This window comes from Scleropages formosus, chromosome 17 (assembly GCF_900964775.1).
Source record: "Scleropages formosus chromosome 17, fSclFor1.1, whole genome shotgun sequence".
NCBI lineage: Eukaryota > Metazoa > Chordata > Actinopteri > Osteoglossiformes > Osteoglossidae > Scleropages > Scleropages formosus.
Window position 1 is genome coordinate 11706902 of NC_041822.1, and position 24417 is coordinate 11731318.

General features: G+C 43.5%; 1 protein-coding gene across 3 annotated transcripts in view; it reads left to right on the forward strand.

Moving 5' to 3' along the window:
- The first annotated feature begins 4089 nt into the window (after positions 1 to 4089).
- Positions 4090 to 24417, forward strand: part of dab2ipa (DAB2 interacting protein a) — a 156512-nt gene continuing 136184 nt past the window's right edge. For 2 of the 3 annotated variants that reach the window (XM_018759463.2, XM_029259560.1), the window contains exon 1: positions 4090 to 4220. In XM_018759463.2, the coding sequence (XP_018614979.1) occupies positions 4181 to 4220 (40 nt within the window). In that variant the 5' untranslated portion in view covers positions 4090 to 4180. Of the gene's footprint in view, positions 4221 to 18262; positions 18483 to 24417 lie in introns of those variants that run through there. The other variant, XM_018759469.2, reaches the window with a different exon arrangement.

Below are 24417 nucleotides of genomic sequence, written 5' to 3' on the forward strand. Positions count from 1 at the left end.
ACATTCTATTGAATAAAAAATGTTTGTGAGCGGTTAATATCATTGCATAAATATTTCTAGATAACATCCAAAATATGAATATTGTACAGCATACGTTGCTTGAACAATAGTGTTGTGTTCAGTTAGATATCCAATCAGAACAAAAGTACACTGCATGGCAAGCAATTAAGTCTGGGAGAAAACTTAACTGTGACTAAAATGTGGACTAAAAAGTCTTTGTTGCTCCAAATGGAGCATTTTTGAAAGAATGAATGGACCACCGCCATTCTGTGCTTAACTGCAAGGTAAATGCGTTTGAGGTACCCTGAAACAATTCAGTCTTCGTCAAGTATTTTCTGAATTTGGAATCATTTTGCTGTCATTTTTGTTCTTGTCCTTGAAGTCCCACCCCCCCCACCCACCCATTTTCTGAACCGCTTGTCCCATACGGGGTCACGGAGAACCAGAGCCTACCCGGTAACACAGGGCGTAAAGCCAGAGGGGGAGGGGACACACCCAGGACGGGACGCCAGTCCGTCACAAGGCACCCCAAGCGGGACTCGAACCCCAGACCCACCGGAGAGCAGGACTGTGGTCCAACCCACTGCGCCACCGCAGTCCTTGAAGTCAATAGATGGTAACTGAATTTATTTTACATTGGGAATTTTCTTTTTAAACACAAAATGGAATAAGATTGTATGCAGAATTCTAACATAAGGGGATAATTTGCAGCAGTTAAATAAATTATTCAGTAACCAGTGCAGGAAGAAAATCTAATTCTCTGTTTATGTCATTAAAAGTTGATTCAAAAAAAAAAAAAAAAAGTCAATGTATGAATGACAGTAGATAGGAGGAAAGAGTCAAGTATTGCCTGGTAGAGGATAAGAACAAAGTCCAGGAATGGCAGACCTTTTAAGAGATATAAATTCTGAAAATAAGGGTAAAAAAAAATGTCTTGGTTACCTTCTGCAAAGCAAATGAGATCACCAGTAGAGGAAAGTGGAGTTCTGCCCACGTGTGACTCCATTTCAAACGGAATTCATACAACCTTTCATGTTATACACATAACTCTATGTACTGATATGCAGTGTGAAGCTGACTCTCAAGTTAGTGTGACCCTATTCCCTTAAGAGAATAACGCCAAAGTGTTATTAACATGAAGTGCACACACTTGTCAGAGGTTATGTTTTGACTGAGGTCTGCTTTTTTTTTTTCAGTATTTCTGCTCTTGGAACCCCTGTTTCTGTCCTACACTTGTCAACATCAAGTGTGGAAGTTCAAACTTTATTTATTTATTTTTTTTCTTACTGCCTTCCCAAGCATTGGCTGAATAATCTGATTTTGATAGAAGATATATGTGGGCTCCGGCATGTCGTCAGGAACCACAACTGGTGTAGAAGTCCATCTATTGGGAGATGCGTAGCCTTCAAAGTACGGTCTTCTCATTTTGTCTCCTGGAAATTAATGTGCTACTTTTTGATTCATTAGCTAATCCACATCCATGGCATTAGTTTGCTTTGCACAGAAATGTGTCGTTAGCGAAAACCATCTTTATTACTGTCCAACACGCTGTGCATATCTAGATCTGCACGTAGCTGCTGAAATTGTTACGAAGGAGTTGAAGTCTGTTTTTGACATCCCTGTGAACTACTTTTTAAAATGTATAATGTCCTGGTTTGAAAGATGGCAGCAGTTTCCAGCTCTCTATGAATTCCATCCCCCTGCCCATAGGCACCGAATTTCTGACCCAGCTAATCCAGAGATGCTCATTCTGTTTTTTTCTTTTTTTCTCTCTCCTGTAGTTTTTGAAAAGTTAATGTCAGTTCAGGTTAAATTTTTATACTAATCTGAGCACTGACATTCTTACAGCATTAAGTACAGAGTATTGTAAAATATTAATCTGTTTTACTTGTTTGTGCATGTAAACATTTATAAATACTAGGACTTTGCACATTATCTCGTTTGTTTTTCTGCATCTAGAGTCATAATGGATATTCCATAATTAATGTGGCCTCAGAAAAATCACTGGATTGTATTAAAGTTGGGTGCTTTCAGTTCTCTGTATTAATCTTGTCACCTCATGCCTCATACCCCGTATTCCATATGTGTCGGACTCATGGTCCTTTCCACACATTTAATTGATTCTAGGAATGGATTCATCTTAAGGACACCCACTCTGAGACGAGATCGGAAACAGATTGTATGCACCCATAATTCATCAGTAATATTGGATGTACACCAAAAAATTTAAATAGTCACTGCTGTTCTAGACCTCTTGGTGGGCTTTTTGAATGTACTTATGGCAGAGCTGTACAAATTCATTTGGCAAGGTGGTGGGTGTATAGAAAATCAAAAGGATTAAACTTTTTTTTTTTTTTTTTTTAACGTAAAATTTCTTCCCCAGTGAAACTGGGTCTGTTTGTTACAGCGGGGATGAAAGGGACGGAAGGAGCAGAACTACTTGGAGTGACAGCAGTGGGAATATATAGAAATCAGAGGGAAATGCTGCAAACGTGGGCCTGCATTGCTGATGCCCTGGGAGGAAAGAAGGACATCCAGTGTGTATTCTCAAAAAATGTTGACAGCAGACCATGTAGTGCTTAAGGACACAGACTTGTAACCTGAAGACTGAAGCTCCCAGGAGGGGGTTGGTACAGTACCCTTGACCAAGGTGCTTAACTTTGACTCATTCTAGGAAAGTACAGAATGGTTGATGTTGTAAATTGCATTGGATGAAACTCTTACTGAACAAAATAATGACAAAGTCCTGATGGTATGATATACGGTCAATTGCTGCACATCTGAATATCACTTTTTTTAAGGTAGATTAAAATTTAATTTAAAACAGATTTGATAAGGACCTTTAAATGACAATCTTGCTATTAAGTTTTAATGTGTGCAATTTTTTTTTTTTATTTTTTTTTGTCTGCCTATTAGCAACCATTTAAATACTAGTTTTGGCTGAAAATGTAGTATGTACTCATCCATTAACTCTTTTAATCGCTATTTTTTTGTCCGATGTTGCTGTAAATTTTACCATTGTTCCCTAGACACTCTGTATGTAAACAAATGGGCTTGTGACAGAAATGAATGAAGCTCACTGTGATGACTGAATCCAAGAAATGGTAAAATATCTTCAAGGGTACGTCTTGGGCTGAATAACAGTTCCATATGTGGGAACACGTGTAGGTTTTCTTTAGGTTTTATTTTTCAGGTATTATCCCTGAGACTCAGAGTGAAGTAATGTAAAGACTATAAATACTGTATAAACACACATTTCAGAACCGCTTGTCCCTTACGGGGTCACGGGGACATCTAAGCCTTTATAGCCCTATTATTCATCTTATCCAATGTATACCCCCAGAAGTAAAATTTTTAGCCTAAGGCTACTCCCCCTTTCCCATATTTAAAACCAGAATTTCGGAACAGTTTATCGACTGAACTGCTATACGTGCTTGTGCTGCAATTGCACAAAAAGACCCCCTGCTAACACACACCCAGCTCATGAGCAAAGACCCAGGAGTGTGTGTTTTTTTCTTTTATTGACTCACCGCAACTGTTCACACTGATATTCATGTTTTTTTTTTCCCTTTGCCTTCACACTCTCAGAAGGACACAGTCTGTTTCGCTTTATCTCTTCCCTTCGCTCATAAATCTGGCTCTACTGAGAAGGTCTGTAAAAGCATTTCTCTTTTTAATCTTAGCGTTTCCCGGTATTTTATTGCAGCCTTTAAAACCGGTTTTCTTTTTCTGATTTTTACCTCTCCTCTGGACAGCTTGATATTTTACAAAGCAATTCTGAGTAGTTATCCTTCGGCAACTGCAAGAGCACTCTTGGGGGTTCCAATTAACATCATTTTGGTCTGAGGCCCGTGTCATTAACCACTTTGCTACCTGCTGCCCAGTTTCTCTCAGGGTTGCCTGTAGAGCGGTAAGCAGAGCTCGGGGGGCATAGTGACTGAGGAGGCGGAGGGAGCTGGTGGGGGAGCAGCGGATGGCCGGGTAAAAGGAGCCGCTGTATCTTTAAGAGCCGAGAGAGGAGAGCGCTGGAAAGGGGCCTGTCTAGCCCTAGCCGCTCATCTCTCCCGAGCCAGATGTAGCACCGGCGACTCGCAGAGGAAGCTGCCGAAGAGGCTTCATACACCGCTCGCCCCCTGCGGCCTGGCTACCGTAGCATGCCCAGTCCCCTCACGCGCAAGCTATGGAGCCTGGAGACACGGCAGAGCAGGACCCCCACCGCGGTAAGAACTGGCGGAGCTTTCTTTTCACCAACGCAGGCGAACAGTTTGAAGGCGGGTGGCTGACCGGTCAGCACTTTGGCGGTATTGGTGTTGGCAAGGCTGGCACATCTGCCCATGGCTTTCAGTGGGGCTCTGTGCTCTTTCACACTCAGTCCCTCATGCAAGATCAGAACTTTGTGTTCTTCAACTTAGTCTGGTGATGTGGGGGGGGGAGTACTCAGTAGCAACATAAAGCTTGCTTGAAGTCTTTTCAGTGAGGGGAAAAATTAATAGCAGACTAGAGGCAGATGTCAAAAAGGCTTTTTTTTTTTTTTTTTAGCTTTCTTTTTATTGGTTATGTTTTTTGTGAGATTTGTCATTTTTTTGCACATGTTCGAACTCAGATGATCACAGCTCAGAGTAGATTAAGTCTCTGTAATCCATGGCTTGTCAGAATGAGAGATGGTAGCTGGGGCCAGACCCTGTCCCAGTGCTTCTGTTGGGGACTGAAGGATGCTTTTCTGAATCGAACACAAGTGTGTGTGATGTGCTCTGCTCACCGAATGAGAGTGAGAGTCACATGGTGGGAAATACCTGCTTACGAAACACCTTCGCTCCATGTGATCAGGATTTTAAACAATGGATGAGTTGGGCTCATCCTCTCAGTGTTACAAAACGTGTGTAAAGTCTCACACACGTTTCTACTCCATTCAAATGAATGACCATAAAAGTTTCCCTGGACTCTAGAATAAACCTTTTTTTTTTTTTTTTTTCTTCTGTTCTCCCATGGAATTGTGAGTTTGCAGGAGTGAGTCATGCTTAAAGCATCCGAAAAAGCAAAAATGCTGTGCTTTTTGTGCTAGTTTTTGCTGAGGGATCTGTCAGCTTGCAGAAAAACATTTAACCTGTACATGCCTGGAGGGTGTGTGTCGTGTTTAGTATGTTTGACATTCAACATGTGTTGGACTCGGTGTATTCAATACTAGTAATGCTAATAGTACAGTATGTGTGTTATATATCATTTTACATGCAGCATATGTTACTTTGTGCGTTTCAGTCATTGTTACCCCAGTCCGTTCAGCATTCTGCACATTACACTCAGTGTGATGTCACACTGTCCATCATGTGTCTGTTTTTTGACTGCAGCTTACAGACATGGTTTTGTCATTCAGAGCCAGGTCTGAAGAAATGGCATTTTGATACCTTTTGCTTATCGCTGCGGTATGCTGTTAATCAAGCCATAAAACGCCATTGCTTTAATGGATTTAGCACTTTTGTCTGAGCCATTATGCGCGTTTAGCTTTGCTCTGCAGGGCTGTGTTCCGAGCTCAGAGGAGCTCTGCTTCAGATGCCCCCTTGCCGAGTACCACTGCAGCGAGGAACTGTCACCTACGGTGAAATCTCCATCTCCTTTAATGTGCATCCTTTTGATTTTAAATGTGTTTACTGCTTTACAAGACAATATTTAACTGACTTGTACGCCTGTTTAGTATGGGTATAATGGAAACTGCTGATTACAAACCAGCGGTTGCCAGTTTTAGCAAGTGAAACTCGAGAGTTCGGTATTTTTCTTTCGGGGCAATAACTGGCCCAAAAGAATGTTATACTGTTTGATTAAACTTCCTCCAACCAATTTTTTATTTATTTTTTTTTTTTCTGCTTGCATTGTTTTAAGTGGTGAACACACAGCATAGCTTGAACCATAATAAAATGTAACTTGCTTATGCAGTAAAATGTGTTCTGTGAAATAGTCATGGAGGAGACTGGTTTCCTCTGCTCTGCTTTGCTGGCAAACATTAGTGCTTGTTATGGAACACGACACATCAGAGAAGCTCTCAACTCCTCCTCAGTGGGGGGGAAAAAAAAAGGCTAGCATTTTCCCAGGGAGGAAACTGTATTGACCGGACGCAGTCCATACTGTACAGATGTGTAGGGCTGAGAGTCTCCTTGACTTCAGACTGACAGCCTTCTCAAGGGAGGGCTAGGATGACAGGAACTGTGGTTCTCAAGCTTTTCTCAGCCAGAAAAAAGTTGGGTCTGAGTAAGGGGGGGAAAAAAGGAAAAAAAAAAAAATCAGATGCATGCAGCCCTAAGCTTGCTAGGAGATCTGTAGAAGATGTTTGGAGTTTTTAATAAACAAGCATACATGGGTAAAGTGCACAAGCAGATACCATGGATCTTGTGGGAGACTGACCCCCTGTAGACTTAACATGCACTTCAGCTGTTCTACTTATTAGAAACAAGTCCTGCATTTTGCAGTTTTGTTAGATTATCACCCCAGAAGGTCAGGGACTGAGAAATGGGAGGGGTATAACTGTAGCAACATAATATTTATTTACAGCTTTGATGCATATCTTTTGTTAACGTCCGTCAAGTTTGTGTTTGAGATCATAAACTGCTTTAAGAATTTGATCTGGTTGGGGCACCAAGGATTAAAGGCAAAACTTTTTTCGTAGTACCAGTGTAAGCTATGGGAAGGACGTTAATTCTACTAGATCGGTTCCTCGGCTGAAAATCCCCAGACTTGCGCAAATGAGTAAATTGAAAGAGGAAAGAGTTCAGAAAAATTGTTGGGTGTGTGGTGGTGATGGTTTATACAAAAAAGTGAAGTATTTGGGTAAGAATGTAACAGTATATTAAACATATGAGATGTAACCAAATATGCTAGATATGCCCCAGGTGTTTTTAGCTAATATTTGGATTGTGAAAAGCTCCGCTCATGTCTGAATGGCACTGGGCTGTATAGTAGAACATTAATTTGGCACCCTAGGGTTGGCAAAGTTAATGGATCAGCATAACTTTATTCCATTGCTGCTTTTTCCACAGTGGCTAAAAGGAAATGGAGAATTAACATCACCTAATTTTCAGTTTGAAATTAGGTCGGTTGTTTGCAGGAGTATAACAGCTTGGGGAGAACTAAAATATTATCGATAGTACTCGGTGAGTTATGCACAACTACTGAGGGGCACATCAGATTTATTTGCTGGATGGAAATATCCCCTCTGCCTCTCCCTGTCACATCTATGGTTGTTGGAGGTAAACCAGAATTGTGAATATAGAGGCGTGCCTTATAATTTTTGAAAAGTCCACATGGTTTTTCGCCAAACCTCCAGTGAGGTTTTATGAAATGTGTGCTGCAGAACCTCTATAACACAAACAGAAGCTTTTTGGAAGATGTCTGGCTCCATGTAGACAGTGTTCCTGCTGCTTTCACAAGTCCATCCTCACTAGCATTTTCATGCTGTGCCCAGAGAGCCAAAGTAATACCTCTTCACAAAAAATGGCCTTATCCACATGTACATCACTTTGCATGTTTATACAACCGGAATATCAGCTGGAAATTCATGTTAAAGCACTTCAGGCTGAGTAGTGACCAGCTGCTGTACTTAAGATTTTCCACTGATGTTTGGACCTCACTGATTGTCAGCATGTCCACATGTTTCGCACCACTGTGGAGAGCAAGATGTTTCAACGATACTCCATGACCCTTTGATTTGACCTAGCAGACAAAGGCCCGGATAAACTGTGGCCTATCCCGTAGAGTGAACACTTGTATCATTAGTGATCTTTCTGTGAAAATGCATACATTGCATGCATACATTCCTATGTTCCTGTGCCTTTCATAGATAGACAATATGAGTATTTATAATAATTTATAGGGGCAACTCTGAATATGCGTTTTTCCTTTTACCTTGACAGAACAGAACCAAAGGATTAAAAAAAAAAAAAAAAAATTATGGCAACATCTCCAAATATGCTTTTTTTTGAGTCATTTTTCTGTAATCGTTTTTCAGATATTAGGTGTCTAGGAGTCATTTACTGCATGCAAGTGGTAGTCAATAAGAAATTCTCACAGCGGAAAAATAAGTGTTTGTCTGAGACACTGTTTGATTAATTTGTATTGTTAGATTGTGATGCTCAGGTGAAATTTGAATCAAGCTTTTAAATATATACAAATATTAAGCGTGTTGTGCTGTTAAGTACACTACACCTCTAACTAATTTATAAAAACCTAAAAAATTTATGCTTCATAGCTGGAAATGTCCGCACTGTTCCTATGAGCTAACAGCTTTTGGTGTCTTATACAGTAATTTGGAACAGTGATCCAAACAAGAAAATGGATATGCTGTAATTAATTTGCATTTTTGCTTTAAATTATTTTGTAAATTGCTTTTATAAACAGCAGAATGTGGCAGCATGCAACTCAGAAATTTGCATCCTTATTTTGTCCTGCTAATACCGAGGTTTGAGTTCAAAAAACAAGTAAAGTTAAATTCAGTCTTATAATAGTTATTGTTAATTACTTGGCAAGTAGAATGACTAATTGATGAGGAATAGTAATGAATTATTATTTGTGGTCCTGTTGTGTTACACTTTTGTCAAATAATTTGGGATGTTAGAGTCATGGCACGTTAGGCCCATATTTCCAGAGGTATGGGAAACTGAGAATGCAGTAAGCAAACAGTCCACCCCCGGCTCTTTTTTAGATCTGCTGTTTTGTGTTCAGTTGGGGAGATATAGGATTTATTACTGTACTTCTCCCTTTCACCATAATGCAAAATTCAGTGAAATTTATTTATAAACTAGTATGTCTTCATACTTTACTGCACTCAAACGAAATGGAGTATACGGGTTCCGTTTTTTTTTTTTTTTTTTTTAGATGTTTCTGCTATTTTCATTTCATTTGTCTGTTTATGATGTAATGGGTAATATCTATGTTTTTGAAACAAATTGCAAATATAGAGTTAAATTAAACGTTACACTTTGGTTTTTTGTGAGATTATAACTTGTCTGAACTATACTCCACATTCAATGGCCCCGCTCCCCCCAACACCTCTGTTGGCCAACACAGGTCCTTTTTATTACTATTACTTTCTTCAGGGACTGAACAGTCCAGCGTAACTTGGGTGAATCATCACTGAGGACAATTTCCGAAGCCAGGATTTCTCTGTGTGGGACTGGCATAATTTAGCATCCTCACGTCAGCACAATATCACACATTTAGCATTTGGTTGCCTAATTAAAATTGCCTAGGAACCAACAGCATGTAAATTTAACATATCCATGACATCTTTTGAATTTGCGCCGTGCAGGGGACTTTGTTTCTCCTGCAGGAAGTCGAGGTACCTCACTAATCCCATGTGTCTCTCTTGCATTTTTCTGAAGGGAAATAATAAATAGGACAGTCTAATCTGGGAGTACGGTTTCATTCGCTTCATATGCAGAAACGAGAACCACCCAAGTTAGCAGTGGGTCGCTGGACTTCGGACCAAGAAAGTTCAGTCCAGATGGTAGACCACTAAGTTATTTATATAGTACTCAGTCGGGCGAAAACTCGGCTAAAGAAAGAGTGTAAAACAAAAAAAAAAAAACTTGCGGACTAAGACATTATGCAATGTAACGGTTATGCTCCGGGAGGGCGTGGTGGCACAGCAGGTTTGGCCGGGACCTTCTCTCTGGCAGGTCTGGGGTTCGAGTCCCGCTTGAGCTGCCTTGTGATGGACTGGCGTCCTCTCCTGGGTGTGTCCTCCTCCCCCTCCAGCCTTGCACCCTCTGTTGCCATGTTAGGCTCCTGCTTGCCATGACCTTGCTCGGAACAAGTGGCTTCAGCGGGGGGGGGGGGGTTTATGTTCCATATCACATCCCATCGCCAGAGATGTGTGCCTTGCTGTACGGACGGTTAATGTAGCTTATGTGTGGGTGTTGCTGTTCTTTCGAAGTATGTATGTATAAATTGCCACACGGGCCTTACAGGTTAATCTGATCTCAGTGGATCTCTGTGTTCAAGCAGCAGCCCCTAGGCCTGTGCAAGTGCTATTTGTTTCTGCTCTGACGGAGGGTGATGAAGGGTGGTACAGGTGAACCGCCCTGAGCCAAATAAGGCTGTCATTGTAGAATTAGGCACTCGGTTTCGCTGCTGTGAGCAGCCCCGTCCAGTCATCGGTAAGGGGGGAGGTGAATGTGATACTTGTGTGTGCGCTGGTCTCATCTAAACATGGGCAGACTTCATTGCAGTATGTGCAAACCTTTCCAGCGAATCCCTTTACCGTTTCGACCCGCTCGTTTCCGGTCTTGCCGCGAGAGTAAAAAGCCGTCCTCGCCTGTTCTCCGTGCACGATGCCTGCATAGCGCTGACAGGCTCGCGCACGGAGAACGTGCACATTTTACTAACATCTTTTTTTTATATTCAGGTTTCACATTGAGAGCAGGGCGCTGATGAATCTCTGCTCAGAGGCTGTTTTTCCTTTCTCTCTGTCCTGTTCTTGGCTTTGAGTCTCATAATCTTCCCTCGCGGGATTGTTGCTGGAAGCTGTGGAAGGCGAGTCAGTGGTGTGCGTGGAAGGAAGACACGTTTATGCCCATTCTGACAAATTTCTCAGGGGCTTAATTACTGTAATAATTACAACGCATCATTTAATGGCACCTTTGGAGCCCCAGCTCCATCCTGTATACCCAGCCTTAGACTCCCAAAATTTTAGTTTTGACAGCCACACCCAGCCCCAGAAACCACCTCTTAGTTGTACTTTCCAGCATTTTATTCCGGAACCAATCGGTTTACATTCTTTTCAAATTGCGGCTTTGTTAATGAGCTTTGCGTCAGAAGTGTCTGAAAAAAGCAACAAACGCACAAATTATTACTATATGTAGATACAAAATTATGGAGTATATGATCAAAGAATTTCCTTACAAAATCCCAATATGTGAAAGATATCCTTTTTAGAACCGAACAGTAATCTCTCAGATTGGAGATGACAGAGAAGGACAAAACTGGATTGGAATTTTATGCGACATTCGGTACGCCATTTAGGGTGCAGGATTTCTCAGGCCAAGAAGTTCTGCTGTGGAGATGGTAATAATTGTGATCTTAAGTGGAAAGGCTCATAAGGTGTTATTTGCTTTACTTTTAGTAGATACTTTACTCTGAAGTAATACGAACCTTTTTAAAATACAGAGTGAAGTCTTTACTTCAGCAGTGATTAATGGTTAGCACTGTTGGAATTTCAACTGGTAACTCTCAGGTCAAAGTTTCCTGCCCAGTTTTTTTTTCTTTATTTGTGTGTGTGTGTGTGTGTGTGTGTGTGTGTGTGTGTGTGTATATATATAATATATAATATATAATTTTTTTTTTTTTTTTTTTTTTTTTTTTTTTTTTTTTTAAGAGAAAGGTTGAAAGTATGTCTTGCTAATCTAAATGATCTCAACCAGTCTGACCATTCTCCAGCTGTGGGTCTGGGTCACCTGCATCACTCTGTTTTTAGAATAACATGGCTATACATTTGCATTTATTCATTTAGCAGACACTTTTCCCCAAAGCAGCACACAACTCGGAGTAAACAAAAGTGCATTACAGCACAGGGTTGGATCAGAACACCATTTAGGTGTCAGCTGAGTGCTTTTTCTGGAAGTCTTTTTTTATAATTCTGGAAGGTATTAATGCTTCTCACAGTTCACACCCTACCTCTTTCCTGCTGAAAACCTGACTGGGCTCCAGGGCTATGGTGTCTCTGCTCCCAGAGGAGCAGGGATGGCTAACGGTTGGTCTTCTCCTGCCCATCTTCCTCTTACAACCCACATCCTCTGCTGGCATCACATTTCAGGCATCAGCCTCAACTTTGTTTTACAAGGACTGGCTGTTCATTCTGAACAATAATTGTACAACAATCATAAAATTGCATGTGATTTCTGTTATCTTTGGGCCTGAAAATGCTGAGCTTGGATTCCCACATTTTCTCTATTGTCTTTCACAAGAAGGACTTGGTGTGCTCAAAGTGTGTCCTGGGCTGGGGTACATTTTTCTCTGACTGATATTTTACACCTACTGTAAAATTTGCTGCTAAAGTTTAATTCAATTTGCAAAGCTTTTTCTTTTTCAATTAATCCTGCATACTGCATTTTTTTTTTTTTTTCTGTAAGCAATTCAGTGGTTTATGTCTCATCTTAGATTGGAACATTACATTCATCAATCAGAGGATTAGCTGTATTGTTCTGCCTTCATGTAATTCGGTGCACGGAGCCCAATAGGACTCAGAGACAGAAGCAAACGTTCATTACTTCTCTGTTACAGACATTTAAACATTTAAATGACATTAAATTCATGTTTAAACGATTTTTTAATTATACTGAATTTTGTCATTAAAAGAAGCTAAAAAATAAATTGTCATTGATCTCTTGGGTGAACAAATGAAGATCCCTAGTATAGGTAATATTTGCAGGTGGAGATTAAAAGTCAACGAGGGGTGGAATGCAGCAAACTTCACTGGCATGTCAGTAGCTGCCTAACAGTTACAGTTAACTGACAAATTATGAGCACTGCAGTTCTTGTTTCTTCCATAGTTGTTGGTTCTTTATAATGGCATGTGTTACTTTTGAACATTCTTGAATACGATCAATTTATTTTTCAAGAAAATCTAAGTTCTTAGCTAAATGAGCTAACGCTCTTTGTCTGTGTATTGTCCAGCAATAGATGTTTTAGTTCTTAAATATACTCAAAGTGTTGAAAACATGTCTTGAAAATATGGCTGAATTTTCAATACTTTCCATGGAGGGAAATTCGTAAAATATTTAGCAAAATGAGAAAGGAAGGCCAAGGGTAAATATATCGGGCTCCTGATCTTTCTTTAGGATTTAGATCAGGACGAGCTTCTCGAACGGTCCTCGGCGGACGCAGCATTGCATAGAATGGAAGAGGAAAAATCCCAAAAAACAAACGGGGCCACTGTGTGAGCAAATACAGCGTGGCATTCCAGCCGGAGGTCCACAGCACGCACTTTGTGGAATGAGGTCATTGCGTTTACAGCTTCCCATCTTGCAGAGCTGCATGACATCCCGGTGAATTCCAGCACCTGTTTGGATTTACAACAGATGTTCTTTGCAGCGTCGACCAACATCTCCTGCTGCAAGCCCAGTACTGGCACGTTACGAGGCTAATATATGGAGTTTCTGTCACTCAACAGGCACACATGATCAGAACTTGTGTTCAGCAGTCATCCTAAAGCTTTAGTGGGGTCTGCTGGGAGTTTGACATGCAGCCTTTCTGGAGGTTGAAAGAATAACTAGATGTTTATAAAGCCCTCTCCACCCCCCCCATTTCAGCTTTAGGGGAAACTACGACTGCTTATCAAATCACTATTAAATACAAACCAGAATTTTTGGAGGTTTATCGCTGCTATTTCTGCTACCACACCAGAATGGGTGAAAATTAACGCATGAAGTAGGTTGCAAAGTCACACCAGCTACTTTAGCAAAGAAACGCAGAAACAGCTGTGCCTGCTTGAGATATTCCATATTTGAAATCCAGATTCCATCGACTGTGCACAAGATGTCTGAACGGGAGGAAAAGTATGGCACGCTCAGGAGGAGTCCTCATACATATTTTACCCTGTGTCAGCGCTGTGATGATCACCCAATTATGATTCTGTTCCAAAAAATGGCAAACAGGTTAGAAAGAAGATTACTTGGTATCATAACAGGGGGATGTGCATATCATGTGGCTGGGATTATTCTGAATATATTCCTCATCGTTCCATATCCATTTTTATTATAGTGCTTTATATTTTCATTATCTTTAGATGGTAGTCTGCTATTTAGTGCTGCAACATGAGCTCTTCCAGTAAATATAATATTGTGAGGTCTTTCCTCAGTGATGGTTCATTATTCACAGTATATTTAATTTTTGCTTCATTTTATAGAGAGCTCTTGACGATTGAACACACAGCGAGAGAGGCAAGCAAGGGCAAAGTGGTGCTGGTTAGATGGACTGACTTGCAGAATGTTGAGCAGGAATTCCTTAGGAAAGGATCTTGGCCCAGCTGGCATTTTGCTGACCCCACATGCCACACACAGGAGACTCTGTATCCGAAAACAGCAGCTGTGCAAATCCCTGCCGCCAGCCTCCCTCTGCTCAGGAGAGGTCCCACCAGGAAGTTGTGTCTTGCACAGGAAAAACTTCATTGTCTGCAGCTCATAACAGGGAGATGTGATACGGATCATTATGCATCATGTGTAACGATGGTCTAAACCCAACGAATGAAACGTGCATTCCGCTGTCTTTCATTCTTTGCCACGAGAGCGTTATCTGTTTTCAAAGCTGCCTGCATACTGTATACTTTGGCAACTGCATGTTTGTTTTTAATTGAAGGCATGCGGCATATGTTAATTATGTGGTGAAGTGAAGGAGAGCGGGACCTGTTGGTGACAAATTTAATTCCCGTCCTTCGCATATGAAATTAGCTGCCCTTTTCTCTGGCTGAAGTGGGGGGAAAAAAATACAGTGGCAATTATTATTTATAGAACTTGAGCAGTGCATGAATTCATTTACTTCCAGTCCTCATACAATATTTAATGTTTTGACAAATAAATGTCTCAACTTGCATAATCTTACACTTGAAGGAGTGATATTTCTTTTCATATGTACTTAAGAGTCGTTTCCAGGCAGAGATGGGAGATTCGAGGCACTTCTGATGGGGAAAGGAGTAGTATTGTTTTCGGCAGAAGTCGTGATCATTAACATCGCTTTGGTCGTACTGTTCCTGTTTCTGCCAATACGAGTTCTTTCGCTCTTTTTGCTCTTAGAAAGCAAGTGCTCTTACGTTACGATCTTAGCGTAACTAGTGGAGTTTAAAGAGCCGAGAGCCACGCTGATGAAACAGCCATGTGCTAACTGAAAACAATATGTACTGAAGGTCCGGTTTCATTCAGTGCCACTGGCTGCCTTGCAGCAAGTCCAGTGGTAGGAGTGCTGTGTTTTACCGTGGCGACCTATGTCTGCTTGGAGAACTTACAAAATTACTGGGAAACTGTGTCTTCAACTTACGAGAACAATTTACTTTGCTTCTGGGTACATCCTCTTGAACACAGGGATTGAATTCCATAAACTGTAATATGATATAAGAAATATGTGCTTGTTTTGCTCATTCATTCATTAATTCATTCATTCAGCTGGTTGCTTGTCATCATTATTCAGATTTTCTTTTTTTTTTTTATTCACCTGGCAGCCTTATTTCTTCAAGGCTGTTTACAAAGCTGACAGTTTTAATGTGTGGACTGTACAGATGAATATTCTTACTGGTATATGGAGGGCTGGATTTCAGCTGGTTTTCTTCAGCACGATACAATTAAGTCTAATACAAATAAAAACATCTTTTATCATGCTGAGGACATACTGTTTCTTCTGAGCATCTCTGAATAGTTTTTCAATGTCAAGGCGTACTTTCTGCTCTGATGTAATAACCATTAGTGCAGACTGCACAATGTGAAGCGAATTCAGTGTAGAAACAGAATACCTCTCTATACAGGCTGGCTGGACAGGAGAAGATTCAGAACAGTGCTTTTTGTGACGAGCCAAGGACAGGTTCACCTCACGCAACAGGCAGACAACAGCACGGAAGCAATGCACGACAGAAAAGTTCTCCTATCTTTAAGGACACCTAGCCCATCCTTTCCACCACCGCACAGATCTACTGCTAGGTACAGACAGTCTCATATGAACCTGAAAATATAATTCATTTCATTGGCTGTGTACTAAATAAAACTATGTATTCTTGGAACCACTCAAAAGTACAACACAAGTTCCCTTGGTCAACCAGGGACATGAACCTACAACCTTGTTGTTGCAATTTTGCATATCAATAAGTCCAAGAGAATATACATATTGATGTTGTATGTACAAAACAATCTACCTGAATCCTTCATCATCACTCCTGGCTTGGTAGCTCAGGGGTGGCACTGTTTCCTCGCATCACCTGGGCTTTGCGTTTGGGTGCGGGCTTGAATCCAGCTCAGTCTGTGTAGAGTCTGCATGTTTTCTCTGTTTGCGTATGTTTCCTCTGAGTGTTTCATTTTCTTCCCAATGTCTAAAGATATTGTGGCACGAAGTGCCATGGGTTTGGATGGGTGAATTAAGGAAGCACGGGAAGCGTTCATCTCGAATGTTTTATTGAACACCGGCACACGGAAATAATGCTCTCGGTCCGAGGACCCCGTTTCGTCAAGGACCTGCGCTTCCAGCCAGCCTTCCCAGCTTACGTAGTGCCTAGCTCTTTCTTCTTTCTCTCTCTGGCAGACGCAATCATCCCCTTGTATTCACTATACGTCACCCAAATCCAACCAATTACAGTAAACGCATTTCTCACTAAAACACGGTAATGCTGGTCGTTACAATATGTTTCAGATAACTTGGTGACACAGAATTCCAGGAAGTGTGAGTATATGTATGAGTGAATGAGGGCTGGACTTCCTTCTGCCTTATAAATCAGTGCATGATTGTAGGGAGTGCAGTGTATGTTCTATTGTAAGATACCTTGGACAGAGTTGTCAGGTGCATGAATAAATGTAGATTACACCCCAAACTTTCGACCACTGTTTGACTCACAAACTGTCAGGTATTATAAAAATTAACCAGCTGCTGCCATTCATCTTAAATCAGTACTGACACCTTGCAGAACGCATCGTCCCTGTTGTGTGTTACCATTGGCACAGATATGCCAGTGGAAATATGCAGTGGTCTGAAGTTTAAACTGTTTAAATAACTTCTCTTTAACTGAAAACCAAATGAACAGATTTCAGAGGGTGAGTCACATCATCTGCTGAGCGGAAAGCAGCGGAGGCACACCGCTTGTAGAACAAAGTCAATATTTCATATAAGTTGACGGTCAAGGCAGGATTCGTTCAGGCGGCGCTTGTGTAGATCTTCATTATATAAATATGATGGCCAAGCCTCCATTCCGTTTCACTTATGGACATTGAACAGACTGAGAGATGTGATATTTCAACTGTATTCGTATGTGTTGTCATTTACTGAGGCTCCGAAGTTCCTTCACTCCTGCTGGTGTCAGACAGTAGCTTGTGTTAGCGTGTAAAATCTTGTTTGAGAAAGTAGATCGGCGATGCCAAAAATGACAATGGTGTGTGTGTGTGTGTGTGTGTGTGTGTGTGTGTGTGTGAGGTACAGGAATTTGCTTTGTCAGAAATACAGGAATCGGTGTGTTTCAACTGGTATAATCCTTAACGTATAAGGCCACGTTACTCAATCACACACTCGCTCACTCTCATTAACCCTTCGTCCAGGTCAGGATCACGGCAGTGTGGATCCCGTTCTGGAATCGCTGGGCACAAGGCCGGGGGGGCCGGGGGGGATGTGCACCCTGAATGGGACACCATTCCGTTGCAAGGTTAAACCCACATTAGTATAAGATTTGACTGTTCTACGACTTTTTGCTGTAAATCTACTTGCGGAATAGAAATTCCAAAGTTAACCTTTGGAGAAAGAGGGATGGTTGACATGATACCGTTTTTTTTTTTTTTTATTTATTTTTTTTTTAAAGTATGTATCTCATGTCACATTGTCTGTTGATTCAACTGTCCAACTGGAAACTTAATGAGTTACGCGCGTACAAACCGAAAAGTGACATACTTCAGAGCTGAATTTGGTTAATATGAAACGTGAACATGATTTGTCCCTCTTCTCAGAGCGAAACTACAGGATATAGAAGTTCCAGAAGTTGGTGTGTTCTGCTAGTAACCCAGTCACAGGAGGCGGAGTTGGGAGGTGAGCACTGGAGTGTCTGCTTCTTTCTGATGATCCATGCTAAGCAATCTGGCTGTAAAATCTTCCCCATGGGCTTTTTGGGCAGCAGTGGGGAACTGAGGATGAGATCTCCCTACCTTTAGCAGCACTGCCTGGGGAGGTCCGTTTCACAGGCTGCTATGGAGTGTGTCCCTCACTGCAGCCTGCGCTCTGATTGGCCGCTGCTCACTGTGGAATTCCACACTGCAAGTGGCTTGTTCTCCATCTGCCTGGGGGGTGGAGGGAGAGCGACCGAGCGAGAGAGAGAGAGAGAGGGAGAGAGAGCTTGCTAGTAACGCAGCTCTCAAAGTACTCCACAAGAAAGAGCAACCCTCCTCCTCCTTTCTTTTCACAGCTTGCTTTTTCTCTGTCTTTTTTGGGGGCTGGGGGGTGTCTGAGTTCTGCTCAGACCGAGTGCCCTGTGGGATCTATCGGCGGCGCAGGAATGTCTTTGGCCGCCCCCTTGACTGAATGAGCAGTACACAGGACAAGGGAGAGAAAGGAGCACGGCGAAGTACGTAGGTACCGTTACAACTTGTTGCTGTGGGCTTGGCACGCGCAGGATGAGAGCTGCGGCTCCCCGGCCGGCCTGAGCAGGGGCCCGCCTGCACCGAGCGCGCCCTCTGCCAGGAGAGTGATCCGTCGTGTTGTTTCCCTCCACGTCCCGCAGGAGGAGGTGGCGTTTGGTCAGCAGCGCGGCGTGCTGGTGAGATCCACAGGTAGGTTACTCGCTGGCAAAGCCAGCTTCACGCCTCACACACTCTTGTTGTCAAACTTTAGTCTGTGACTTCATTTTAAGCAACTGAACTGAAAAAATCAAACAAAGACTTTTCAAACATGCAACTCTAAGGATGGCTATCGGTCACTTCTTGAGACTCACAAGTTGTGGAGTGATTTAATATTGCCCTGATCTCTAAAATAGGGCCAGTTAGAGGAGACATGTGGTCTATTTATAATCTGCGCAACAGTTCAATGAACATAAGCATATGAATGTGTCTGATTAGTACATATTTAATTTTTTTTTTTGTCAGAAATTAGTAATCCAAGTTACTTGTGAAATATTGCAATTAATTGTGCTAATATTTCAATTTTTTGCTTTGATTTTTAACTTTTATGTTGAAAAACAGCTACTAATTCTAAGTTTGTGAAGGTCGTGTGTGTGTGTGTGTGTGTGTGTGTGTGTGTGTGTGTGTGTGTAAGAGAGAGAAAGAGCATATATGTCTGATGTTTTCTACAAGGTTTTGCTTTTAAAAGCTTCAACTGGTCATAATTTTCTTGTTTTCCACTCATCTTTTGTGGACCATAGATCCAGAGGTCTTTGGTTGCCATTGGACTCTTGGTTTGTCTGCCATTATTGTCCTATTAATAGTCTCTGGATAGCAGCTGGGGAAGGAAGTTCCCCTTGAGGCGGATCATTGTGATGTATCGTGTTGGGCAACAGTGGCAAATTATGGCAATCCTAGAATGTGGAGGAGACCTCACTCAGGGCTAACATGAGAAACGATGCTTTTCTCCACGGTGCAAATATGACATGATCTAGATATAAGCTCAGCTCTAGTTTTAAGTGACATGGGTTGGATATGAGACGACTAAGATGACAGATTTGTTTTGATATGGACCTGAAATGGGTCTGAAATCATGCAGACCTGACACTACCCCTTGTGTTGACAAAAAATGCTTCTGAGGCCATCCATGTGGAAAGGCTCCAAATAACCTTTCGAGTTTTCAGACCCCCTGTTGTGGACCTCAACATATCCTCCTGTTATTTTAATGTAGTTTTGATCCAGGGTGAGAACTAGATACCGCAGGAACCATTGCTTGCATCTTGGGTAGGATGGAAAGCTTCAAGTGATATATGCGCAACTCCTCAGTTGTTTATAGACACAAATTATCAGTTGGTGAATCCCCCAAAAAACTTTTACATTCAGTTAATTGAGGAAATCTTTACTGTTCAGCCTTTCGATCTTAACCATAACAATTCCCCCCCCCCCCCAGATAATGTGTGGTTTATATCCTTGATTTTTTTTTTTTTAATTTTATTATATATTGTCCTCACTGTATGAATTCTGCTCTAATCTTGTCACTGTGTTTCCTGTTGCCTGGAGGCAGTTTATTAGTCTGTCTGTAGTATCTTCTCCTTGGTGAAAGTGGCACTGTGTCTATCTGCTTCAGTCATCTTCACACAGTATAGCTGCTTGACCCGTGAGTCCATCTGCCATCCCAAACAAACGGGGGGTTGGCAGGGGTCCTCTCTGCTTCATGCCCACTGAGATGTGTGTTGCTGACACACACTGCCGTATCTCTTTGCACTACCTGTCAGCGTGTCTGCCAAGTGCAAGAAACCAGGAATCATCTCCCTGAGAATCTAATGTATTAATACGGAACTCAGCCTGAGTGATTTGAAACTCTTTGACGGACTTTTGTTTTAATGACACAGGTTTGAAAGGAGCATGAACAGTATTTGCTTTGGTTAATTTTTGCATGAAAGGCCTCATTTCAGGTTGTGGGATTTCATCCATAGTGGAAGTACAGCGCTGTACTTGGCTTGGTTGATGGTTATTGTTGAGCACACTAGTGCAAGGACGATGTTTGTACAATGTTTGCCAACCTCAAGTGTAGTTCGCTTGGTGGCTGACGGAGCTTCTCCTCTTTGTTCTGGGTCTGCTAAACTGTGTTGTGTGGGGAAACGGGACCGAATGCTCACTGACCGTCCATCAGTCTTAAAACCTCCGCAAAGAGTAGTCTCACCATATCCGCTTGCCTGTTCTGTGAAAGATACGCTGTCTCTGCTACAATCGTGAATCAATAGCGCCAGCAGTCGAAATCCTTATATTGGTGTTTCACTGGGGACCCAAACTACTGAGCGTTTCCCCTAGGGATTTAAAATGTTAATATTATTTTAAAATTTTATATACATATTTTACATAAATATTTTAAAGGTTTTTTGAATAACTTACTTTTTAGCCACTGGAACATTTCAAAGTACAATCTAAGAGTTGGAGAAGTTTCTGTATTCATGTCTACATAATGTGCAACTGTCTGAAGGTGGAGATAATGTACGTGTGTGCTCTTGTTCGTCAGAAAACATTACTGTTATTTACTTTAGTTACTTTGTTTTACTGTAATTTATGTATTTTTATTGACCATCTTTTTACGTGACCGTATGCAGTAAAAGAAAGTGCCTGCTGGAGAACAGAAAGAGGTGAAACACATGGTGCCCTTTGGTCTGTTTTAGGTTTTGTTTCCTTATTAATTAAATTTTCCCCTATGATTAATTGTATTCACGATGGAAAAACATGACTGACGTCACTAGAGTTATAGAAAAGTCGTGACTGTCTTGACCCAACTCGCCCTTATTTTTCATGTTGCGAAATAGGCTGTTAAATGATTATTCCATGAACTTTGGTATTCCTCCAGGAATTTCACTCCTGATTTTTACACGTCACAGCAAAGTGATTGGTCTTTTACGTAAGTCCTCATTGTCCCACCAAGAAACCATTCAAAGGTGAATGTTTCGCACTACTGAGATCTTGCATGTTTTTGAGTTGCTTTTCCAATTTGCAGCCATATCAATACGTGACTGCAATGAACCAGTGTCCCCTCCAGGCTGTAGCCTCTCTAGCTTTGCACCTGGTGTTTCCTTGCATAGGCTCCAGACAGACAGGACCCTGTGTTGGACAAGAGGTTAATAGATTAATAATCTATTTTGCTTTAGCAAATGCATACGTTTTCCCCATATACTAGATCATATACTGATGGAATTGTCCATCCATCCATCCATCCATCTTCCTCCGCTTTTATCCGGGGCCGGGTCGCGGGGGCAGCAGTCCGAGCAGAGTACTCCAGACCTCCCTCTCCCCGCACACCTCCTCCAGTTCCTCTGGGGGAACCCCAAGGCGTTCCCAGGCCAGCCGGGAGACATAGTCTCTCCAACGTGTCCTGGGTCTGCCCCGAGGCCTCCTCCCAGTGGGACAAGCCCGGAGCACCTCCCCAGGGAGGCGTCCAGGAGGCATCCGGAACAGATGCCCGAGCCACCTCAACTGGCTCCTCTCGATGCGGAGGAGCAGCGGCTCTACTCCGAGCTCCTCCCGGGTGACTGAGCTCCTCACCCTATCCCTAAGGGTGCGCCCAGCCACTCTGCGGAGGAAACTCATTTCTGCCGCTTGTATCCGCGATCTCATTCTTTCGGTCATGATCCAGAGTTCATGACCATAGGTGAGGGTAGGAACGTAGATTGACCGGTAAATTGAGAGCTTCGCCTTACGACTCAGCTCCCTCTTCACCACAACAGACCGGTACAATGACCGCATTACTGCAGACGCCGCACCGATCCGTCTGTCGACCTGCCGCTCCATTTTTCCCTCACTCGTGAACAAGACCCCGAGATACTTAAACTCCTCCACTTGAGGGAGCAACTCCCCCCTAACCCGGAGGGAGCAATCCACCTTTTTCCGACTGAGAACCATGGCCTCGGATTTGGAGGTGCTGATTCTCATCCCCGCCGCTTCGCACACGGCTGCAAACCTCCCCAGTGCACGCTGCAAGTCTTGACTTGATGAAGCCAACAGGACCACATCGTCCGCAAAAAGCAGAGACGAGATCTCGCGGCCACCAAAACAGACACCCTCCGTTCCCTGACTGCGCCTAGAAATTCTGTCCATAAAAATAATGAACAGAATCGGTGACAAAGGGCAGCCCTGGCGGAGTCCAACATGCACCGGGAACAGGTCTGACTTACTGCCGGCAATGCGAACCAAGCTCCTGCTCCGGTCATACAGGGAACAAACAGCCCGTAGCAACGAGCCCCGAACCCCATAATCCCGAAGTACCCCCCACAGGATGCCACGAGGGACACGGTCGAATGCCTTCTCCAGGTCCACAAAACACATATGGACTGGTTGGGCAAACTCCCACGAACCCTCCAACACCCTAGTGAGGGTATAGAGCTGGTCCAGTGTTCCACGGCCAGGGCGAAAACCGCATTGCTCCTCCTGAATCCGAGGTTCGACTATCGGTCGGATTCTCCTTTCCAGTACCCTGGCATAGACTTTCCCAGGGAGGCTAAGGAGTGTGATCCCCCTGTAGTTGGAACACAATCTCCGGTCCCCCTTCTTAAAAAGAGGGACCACCACCCCGGTCTGCCAGTCCAGAGGCACCGTTCCCGAACTCCACGCGATGCTGCAGAGGCGTGTCAGCCAAGACAGCCCCACAACATCCAGAGACTTGAGAAACTCGGGGCGGATCTCATCCACCCCCGGAGCCTTGCCACCGAGGAGTTTTTTGACTACCTCAGCAACTTCAGCCAGGGTAATGGACGAGTCCCCCTCCGAGTCCCCAGCCTCAGCTTCCTCTACGGAAGGCGTGTCGGAGGGATTGAGGAGATCCTCAAAGTACTCCTTCCACCGCCCGAGAACATCCTCAGCTGAGGTCAGCAGCGCACCACTTCCACTGTAAACAGTGTTCGTGGAACACCGCTTCCCCCCTCTGAGTCGCCGGACGGTTTGCCAGAATCTCTTTGAGGCCGACCGAAAGTCTTCCTCCATGGCCTCACCGAACTCCTCCCAAGCCCGAGTTTTTGCCGCGGCGACTGCCAGAGCCGCGCTCCGTTTGGCCCGTCGGTACCTGTCAGCTGCTTCAGGAGTCCCATGAGCCAGCCAGGCCCGATAGAACTCCTTCTTCAGCTTGACGGCATCCCTTACTTCCGGTGTCCACCACCGTGTTCGGGGATTGCCGCCGCGACAGGCACCGGAGACCTTATGGCCGCAGCTCCGAACCGCCGCACCGACAATGGAGGAGCGGAACATAGTCCATTCGGACTCAATGTCCCCCACCTCCCTCGGGACCTGGTTGAAACTCTGTCGGAGGTGGGAGTTGAAGACCTCTCTGACAGGGGCCTCCGCCAAACGTTCCCAACAGACCCTCACTATGCGTTTGGGCCTGCCAGGTCTGTCCAGCTTTTTCCCCCGCCATCGAATCCAACTCACCACCAGGTGGTGATCAGTTGACAGCTCAGCCCCTCTCTTCACCCGAGTGTCCAAAACATATGGCCGAAGGTCAGAAGAAACGACTACAAAGTCGATCATCGACCTCCGACCTAGGGTGTCCTGGTGCCAAGTGCACTGGTGGACACCCTTATGCATGAACATGGTGTTCGTTATGGATAAACCGCGACTAGCACAGAAATCCAATAACAACTCACCGCTCGGGTTCAGATCAGGGAGGCCGTTCCTCCCAATCACGCCCCTCCAGGTATCACCGTCGCTGCCCACGTGGGCGTTAAAGTCCCCCAGTAGAACGACAGAGTCCCCAGTGGGAGCGCTTTCCAGCACGCCCCCCAGGGACTCTAAAAAGGCCGGGTACTCTACACTGCCGCTAGGCGCATAAGCACAAACGACAGTGAGAGACCGTTCCCTGACCCGAAGGCGTAGGGAGATGACCCTCTCATTCACCGGGGTAGACTCCAACACATGGCGGCTGAACTGGGGGGCTATTAATAAGCCCACACCAGCCCGCCGCCTCTCACCTTGGGCAACGCCAGAATAGTGGAGAGTCCACCCTCGATCGAGTAGAGTGGTTCCAGAACCCAAGCTGTGAGTGGAAGTGAGCCCGACTATATCTAGACGGTATCTCTCAACTTCCCGCACCAGCTCAGGC